This window comes from Etheostoma spectabile, chromosome 5, assembly GCF_008692095.1.
Source record: "Etheostoma spectabile isolate EspeVRDwgs_2016 chromosome 5, UIUC_Espe_1.0, whole genome shotgun sequence".
Taxonomy (NCBI): Eukaryota; Metazoa; Chordata; class Actinopteri; order Perciformes; family Percidae; genus Etheostoma; species Etheostoma spectabile.
In genome coordinates this window covers 5,096,446-5,105,005 of record NC_045737.1, presented here as the reverse complement: position 1 = coordinate 5,105,005, position 8,560 = coordinate 5,096,446, and the positions used below count along the sequence as shown (strand labels likewise).

Genomic DNA, 8,560 nt, shown 5'->3' with positions numbered 1-8,560 from the left:
AGATAGATAGATAGATAGATAGATATATACTTTATTCATCCTGAAGGAAATTTTAGGATTTAAAGCTATTCAAAGCAAAGCCCAGAAGTTATGTTTCGTATGAGTGTGAATGGATGAAATACTTTGAAAAACTTCTGTCATATGTAGGATTTAAGCATTATTTCCTGTTTTTTAGCTTTGTTTGTCTAACAAACACAGCACACGTCTTTGTTGATGCATACTGTGGCTAGATCCACATTTGTTTCTGGGGAAAGGCTATAGCTATTATTGTGTATGGGTTGTTTTTCTTACAACACACAAGAAAGCTCTGTGGGAGGAAAGCTAGTTTGTTTAAGTCAATCCCATTTATTTTACCAGGGACTATAGGCTTTTACTAAGAGATTAAAACGGGCAGGGATGTACACAGTACATTGGTACGTACTTTACAGACTGCATTTGCTTCTGACAACTACAGAAGGCACACACTTTAACAAATGTGGACTTATCTCTTCCTTTCTTTCCTCCGTTCTATAAAGGGCCCTTCAGGGGCCTAAGTTGTGCAGAAAGAGCAGGAGTCTTGGAGTGTATATTAAATTATGTACCACCACTTTTTCTCCCTCTTCTAGTTTGATAAAAGTTTGTTGGTTAGCAGAGGGCATTTATAAAGCTTATGAAAAAGTCGGGCCGACATACCTGAGACAGCTTCTTCTAAGTAAATAACTTAAGCCGCTGAGGGTATGAATAAAAGGAATAGAAAATGTCTGCTCGTTTAAGCATATACAACATGCAATGTGGCTGACTGTGGTGTTTCTGTGTGAAGGAGGCCTGTGGGACATTGCACCAGTTCAGGGCAAAACAGAGACAGACTAAAGCACACAAAACTAAACTAAACAAAACAGTATGCTTGGTGTATTGCTTTATTGTTGCTGTTTCACTACAGCCCAGATAGAAAATAATCATCACAAGGCAAATAAAGATTTGGTTTGTGGTGACAAATGACTAATTGGTTGAATTCTTAGAGATAAACTGTGAGGTGCCTCTGTGAAGCAAAGCAAGGCAGTGTTTGCTTGAGCTGCTTGGTGTTCTCATTCCAGTTGTAATTATTTTGATATCCCATTAGGATGTGCAAGATATTTATTTTACCAGCATATACACTGTTGGTTCCTCAATGACAGCTGTGATAATATTTTTGCAGGCCGACAGTGATTACATTCAATTCCAGTTGACAAAAAAGACCAACTTTAGGCATTCTCTCTTATCTTAGAGAAACAACTTTTGCTTGTAGTTTGATTGGCATATATGGCATAATAGTTCAACTGCAATCCATTTTAGTTTGACTGTTTGACTGCACATCAATGGTTGCTTGGCAGTTTGCTTGTGGGTTGTGACATAGGCTGTCTCTACCAGTCTGAGTTATGCCTTGTAAAGGCTAGATATCACAAGTGACACTTGTATTAATCATAGAAAAGATAAGGAGGCACTTCCTCTTACAGACAGAATTTGTAATTACCACAACCACACGTTTGGGCTTTGAAATGGAAAAACAATAAAGATATTTATTGTAGGTATTGGCTTTGCCCAAAGACATCTTATAAAAGCACTAACAAGTTCCATACACACATAAAATTAAATTAAATTTCAAATCATTTTCTCAGAGGCGAGGTTGGTTTATACCAACTGGTCACACAGTAGACTCCAAAAGCAGTGGTTGATGAAAAGCATTTGTATCTCATGACTAATACATTCATATTATTGCTAGATTACTGATAATATTGCATTCAATAGGTTTAATAATAATAATAATAATAATAATAATAATAATAATAATAATGATAGTTACCCTATTGTAACTACTTGTGTTTAATATATCATGGTGATTATGTTATGTTAACTTTGTTCATATTCTAAATGTGTTATTTTGTAAGTCATTGAACAGTGTGGAGGCTAATGAAACGGTAAATGTACCTGGAAAGAATGGAGTTGATAGTGAATTAGGGGCTCATTAGCTTTTAGAGAGGAACAAGAGTCTGAAGGACTCGCAGCCTCCAGGATTAGAATTGACTACCTCTGCTGTAGAAACAAATGTTTCTTTTAATTCGCTGAAACTTCTTTTTATCCAAAGCAATGTGCAAATAGCTTTTTGGTTATGTTGGTGCAGTCAGTTATTCATTCAAGGTAATCGTAAGCTGGTAATGTATAGTCATAACTAAAACCAGTTCCTCGTTTTAATGTTACTACTTCCAAATTTAAGGCTCTAATCAGCAGTAGTTTAGTAGTTAAGACAACAATATACGCTTTTCATGGTTGTAATTTTACTAGTCATGGCAGATAAAGCACAGGTGTAACAAATAACATTTAACAAATGATGTGGTGTTCCAGTGAAGTTGCTTTCAGACCAAATGTTGCCAGGCAAAATGTAATTGTATGGTATTGCAAAAGAAGGCATGACAGGATATGAAATGGGCAGGTATGTAAGCTTGGCCTCCAGGCAAACAGCAGTCCACAAGGATACTAATTTATACGGTTTCTTTTCAAACACTTCCCTTTCTTTATTTCTGTGTTTATTTTAGTGTTTTTTTCCCCGTTATGTAGTTATAAAATCTGAATATGAATACAAATCCCAATCCCACCGCCTCTCTCTATTTATCTGTGGAACCTAACAATTTCCACGGGTGAAAGTTGAATCAAATTGAACAAAGCAAGATCAGGTCTGACCACACCTTAAGCCATATCTCAGATTCAGCATGCACAATACAAAAGGGCTATTTCACAAAACCAAGATAAGGGATTAAGCTGGGATTTCCCCGTTATCCTGGCTCAATTTAGCCTTGACTCGGTTTCACAAAAGCAGAGGCACCTGAGTTACCATGGAGATTTCTTCTGTGCAGCTAGCCTGCTCCTGACCAGGCTAATACCCCGGATTTATTAATCCTGGAGCATTTTCTGTTCACTGAGCAGTGCTTTTACCTTAATATCTGCCTGCATTAAAAAAACAACACGTGCAAATTGCTGTTCATTTAAGTACTGTTATTTAAAGTTGTAACCATTATTTTTTATAAATATAAATGTGGCATTGTTACTGTAATATTGCTGTATAAAGACATATTGTTGTTAGAAGTTTGGTGAATATATTATGATAGTTGTTGTCATGGCTGATAAAGTTGCCAAATGTGTTTTTAAAGGAAGTTAGTTCCTCTGGGCAATATATAAAGTGCTGGACATGTGTGTTTCTTTAGTGGACCAATGCACCTTGAATTTTTTGTATTCTTTAAAAATAAAGGATTCAATAAATTGGCATTCTTAGCAGACAATTTGTGTTGTCCAGTAAACTTGGACTATAATTTGGGAGGATTGTACAGTTTTAAGAATTTGCTTAATCGGTTATCCTGGATTTATAAATTCTGCTTTTTTCTAGGACCTGGAAACTAGAACAACCAAATAGTGTGAAGTTGTTACATGTTAGTAACTACACCTGTGCATTTCTGCTATACGTCAACATGTCTGCTGTATAAAAAGGTCAATAGACATACAGATGCATTCCAAGTACTTATTTTCTAGAAACCCTTTCACGTCCAGAATATATATATATTGCAGATTATCTGTTCTACCTCAACCGTCTCAGTCACTGCATATTGTCATAAAGTTTCCAGACAATGCGTGAGAGGAATCTTGAAAAAAAAAATTGTAGCTCAAATATGAATATGGCCATGAGAAAAATATGGATTCTGTTGCAAACAAAGTCCACAGTGTAACGCACAGGGATTAAGCATTTGTCTCTCTTAAATTTTAAATCGCATTGCTTGTTGAGTAGGAAATGTATTTTGCTTTTGGATGAGTGATTATTCTGTATTGATAGGAGTAGATTTTTTTATAAAAAATAACAAATGTCAGGTGATGTAAGTGAGACAGGATGGGTAAAAATCTGTTTCTTTACATTCAACAAACAGATTTCCAATTTGACTGGACATTCAATCCTTTAGTCCCTCCGGCACATCGTAAACACAACTGGCTGTGAAGCGTCTGCTCAGTCAGAATGAAAGTCATTTGTTACTCTGTATATTTTCCATCGCTCGAAGCCATAATACCTGGCTGCAAAGCCAAATCTCTCTCACTTGATCTTAATGCATTTATCACCCCGGAGCACTGAATAAATGTAATTTTCATAGACTGTATTTGTGATTTCCACAGAGTGTGAACTGCAACCAGTGGATTTTAACGGACAGAAAGAACCTCTTGCTTCCTCTCATTCTTGTTTTGGATGTCATTCGGCTTGGCAGTTAAAAGATGGAGCCATCTGTTAATGAGAGCTGAATCTGATATTATCTCTATTAACTCAGGAATTACACTCACTCAAATCACATAAGCGAGGTAAAAAGGTGACATTCTCTGAGTTGTAAAATTATATTAATACATTTCTGTGGTTAGAGGGGCACATTAGAATGGGTAATTTAGCTTCAAATGAAGTCTGTGTGCAGTAGTATCACACGGTATGGGTCTTCATTTCTTTTCCAATACCTTTAGCAATTAGCTGTAATGCCTGAAATGAGTTCTTCTGTTCAATTGCATTACGCTCAAATGCATTCTGGTCCTATTCTGACGTTAAATACGCACTTACGCACGCACGCACGCACGCACACACGCAAACAAACATGCACAGAGGTGTGGTTGAATAGTTAGCCATGTCACTGAGCATTGAGGCTTTTGTAGTCAGATGTGAGGAGATCAATACAGAGTGTGGCTGTAAAGTTGTTTATGTCCAAACAACAGGGATGGGAGCTGAACAGAGTTGGTTAATGGCGTTTCGTATCCATCTGCATCTGTGATACTCCATGAGACCGGCTCCTTCTATTTGCTTTGGTTTATGTTTTTTTCCTTTTTTAAGTGCACAGAAGTTCAAACAAGATCTTTCTACCAATATTAAGTGCTCTGGAAGCATGTAGTTAGCATCACCCACTTATTTCCATTTTGAAAATCTGCTCTAAAGGGTTGTTTTAAGGTAATAAAATGTATTCAGAACCAGGTCCAATCACTACTCATACTGAATAATAATAATTATTTTGGCATTGTGAGATTATCAAACTGCTGAGTTTTGATGCATCAGGTTTTTAGTGTACTGTAAGAGATCAAAAACAACGTTGTGGTGCTCATTATTACTGGTATTTTCTAAGATCTTGTAATGCACCTACATGGTATGCTGTTTAAATCAAACATGAAGAATTATCTGCAAATAATATTATTATTATTGTATTGCCATGTCCTTTAAGGTCCAGAGTAATTGGAAAGACCCTGCCGATTGTGAGAGTATGCCAGGGAAGCCCATGTTGGCAGTTAAGAGTTATTTACTTCATGTGGATGTGCGCGTGTTATTAAGTAAACATACTCAAGCAAGTCCTTTTTTTACCAATTTAGTTCCCTACTGCAATTATTTATATGGAGCTACAAAAGCACACTCTCTTATACAAGTGTATGTTGTGTTTTAATCAATTTATTTGCTACTCTTTATTATGTTAGAAACCGGTTCTGTTCTGCAGTGGGATTTTCTTCAATGACCATCAGATGGCAGCATTGACTTTTAAAAAGCAACTCAACCAAAAATAGCATCTGACATCATCATAATCTCAGAATAATACCAAGAACATCGGAGCATTTACTGAAAGATTACAAGTGAAGATTTTATGGAGAGCAATGTGGTGATTCATGACACACTGTATGAGTGTGGGCGGGGTGTAGCTTATTTGATAGATAAGGGATTGGGGGAAAAAAAACACATCTGTAATTTGTAACATCTAAAGATTTCTCAAGAAATATTAAAACTAGGGATACTGTTGATAATGCAGTGCCACCCAAGGTGGGGGGAGCTTTGTGAAACATGGGTTTTTATTGCATTTTGACGTATTATTATTGCTGGAGTTCTCCATAAGGTAGATGGAAAAATGTTGTTAGTGTTAGGATGGCACAGATTGTTAGAGCCCACTAAATCAAGTTAATGTCATGAGACAAATGCTTTTGAAAGTTTGGATTGTTAATAAAAATGACTAAGTAATGGGCTGCCTCTCTTTGTGATGGAGAGAGAAGAGAGAAATATTGTGTTTCTTGTTCAGTAGGTATTTGTTGCTTGTGAAGCATGGGGGATGCTGACAGATGTTACACAAACCTACAGCCTGATTTGGCACATGCATTGCTTTCTCAAACTGAACCGTAATTATGCCCACATAGCAGGAGTAGCAATATGTTTTCATGAGCTTGGCTGCAGTGATGAGGGACTAAATATCTTGTTACGTGCAGGCAAAGTGAAGGAAATCCCATTCCCTAATAACATCAACTATGTCGTAGTGCTTTTCTGGTTTGGGAATCTTTTTTTCTGAATGTTTTGAGCCACCTGGATTGCTTTTATAAAAAAACAAAACATTTATGTAATAGTTTGCTTCAATGTTGGCATATCTTATTCTTGTTTTTAATTTCTATTTTTTTGTCTTTCACCCTCAGGGTTTGAGTGTCTAGCTAAAAATGTATTAACACTGTTCTAGTAACTAGTTCAGACCAACATTTACATTTTACAGTTTTTCTTTCTCTATGAGGAACCTACATTAATCATGTTATTATGAATATTATAATACATCATCATTTTTTGAAATGCATATTTTCATGGTTTATTTTAAGTTTTGGAGTTTTTCTTTTTCTCTTCAGGATGTTTTAAACAACCTGGGTTCTTCAGAGCTGGATGAAGATGATCTAATGTTAGACCTGGACCTTTCTGATGATCAGCGACATCGACATGGTAATATATAATACATATAATATTTTTTTTTTTCTTCATTTATGTTTTACACAAGATCTGCATCTCTACACAGAAGTGTTTATGGCAAGTGTGTGGCTCACTTTTTCATGTTTAACTCTATCACGTTTAACTCTATCAAGCAAGCGTCTGTTCACATATTTATGCATTACTGCTCACTTTACAGTTACTACAATACTGTTGGTATAGGGTTAAAATCAAATGCATGATCATCACCACTATCCACAGCCGGGTCAAAACAAGTTCTCTTACTTTTTATTTTTTTATCTTAAATAAAAAACAATTCTCCAAAATCATTGTGCAGCTGTTCCTCTGGAAATAAGCTAAGGGTTCTTGCAAAAGAAAAAGAAAAAAAGAAATTCAAAACATAAGAGAAAATCTGTCACATACAAACTATTGCCTTTCCTCTTACACTCTCTCTAAGCAAGAACATCTGTTCATATTTCTTCATCATCACTGATTCTTTTTTCCCTCTTATTCGCTTTTCCTCTCCTAACCCCTTTTTTGCTTTATCTCTCTCTCTCTCTCGCTCTCTTTCTCTTCACTCTACTCCATCACATTAAAACATGAAACCTTACTCTCCCTGGTTCTTTTAACATGTGCTATGACTTTGATGTAACTGCATCATATACAGTGATTTATCTCCTTTGTTTTTTCGGCATTTTAGTCACACTCCTCCTGACATGCCTCATGGTTGACAGGTGACTGTCAGTGGAGAATTATTGCCTGTGCTCTGCCACCGTGCCAAACACAGGAACCCCAATCTCCTTTCATATAACACATAAGGAAACTATTATATTTCATAAGTGTGATGGGTGGCTATAACCACAACACTAATTATTTCTTTCTTTACAAATTCATATGTGAATTCCAAACATATTCATGTCTCAAGAAGGAATTTGCTATTTTGCTGTGAGTAGACGAAGTAAAGTGAAATGATTTCATGCATTTCAAGATTCAAGATTCTTTATTAGTCCCACAACTGTGAAATTCACACTGTTGCAGCAGCAAGGGATAGAGGAAAAAGCACAAGACACTCTAAAGATGAACGAACAATAAATTAATGTAAAGAGAATAAAATGTCAAATGTTTTGCAAGCACTATTCTTTTTTTAATGTTTTCCTGCAGGAGCATTATGCCGCAAAATTGCAAGCCTTTTGCAAATACATTGATTATTTTTTGGTTAGCAAATGTTTGCTTCATATTTACAAACATCAAACTGCAAAGACACAAAATGAATACATCCACTTGAGACAGTTGGTGTTTGGCTGAGCATGTAATGACTCAACTGGTTTAACATTTACCCTCAGCTTGACTCTCATGTGTTTGAGCACGTCTGGCTTTGACTCTTATCTAACAGATGTCAAACTATATATAAATGTGAGGTTAGATTCTATCATCTTTCTCTAGGCTACATTTAAGTCCCAGATGGACACTAAGAATATTACAGTTTCAGTCAAAGAAAGTAGTAAAATAAGTAAACTGCTCTGCAGCACTGTGAAGAAGAGATTACAACAGAAGCTTCTGCCTTTTATAAACTGAATTTCCTGTGCTTATGTGGGTTGGAAAGTTTTGGGAGGGATGCTGTGTTTGAATTGAACACACAAACCCCCACATACACTGTAGCATGAAATGAAATGCTAGATGAAGTGTTTTCATAAAGTCAAGGGACTAAGACTTTATAATGGTCTTGGGATAGTAAGGTTCTTCCACACAGTGAAATTTGCACCAGCACACATATATTCAGACAGACAGACAGACAGACAGACAGACAGACAGACAGAC

The 8,560-nt window shown here is 36.1% G+C and overlaps 1 protein-coding gene across 5 annotated transcripts in view; it reads left to right on the top strand.

The window, feature by feature from the left end:
• ccser1 (coiled-coil serine-rich protein 1) overlaps positions 1-8,560 on the top strand; it is a 133,336-nt gene that overhangs the window by 16,087 nt on the left and 108,689 nt on the right. For all 5 annotated transcript variants that reach the window (XM_032515427.1, XM_032515428.1, XM_032515429.1 and 2 more), the window contains exon 5: positions 6,667-6,757. In XM_032515427.1, the coding sequence (XP_032371318.1) occupies positions 6,667-6,757 (91 nt within the window). The remainder of the gene's footprint in view (positions 1-6,666; positions 6,758-8,560) is intronic.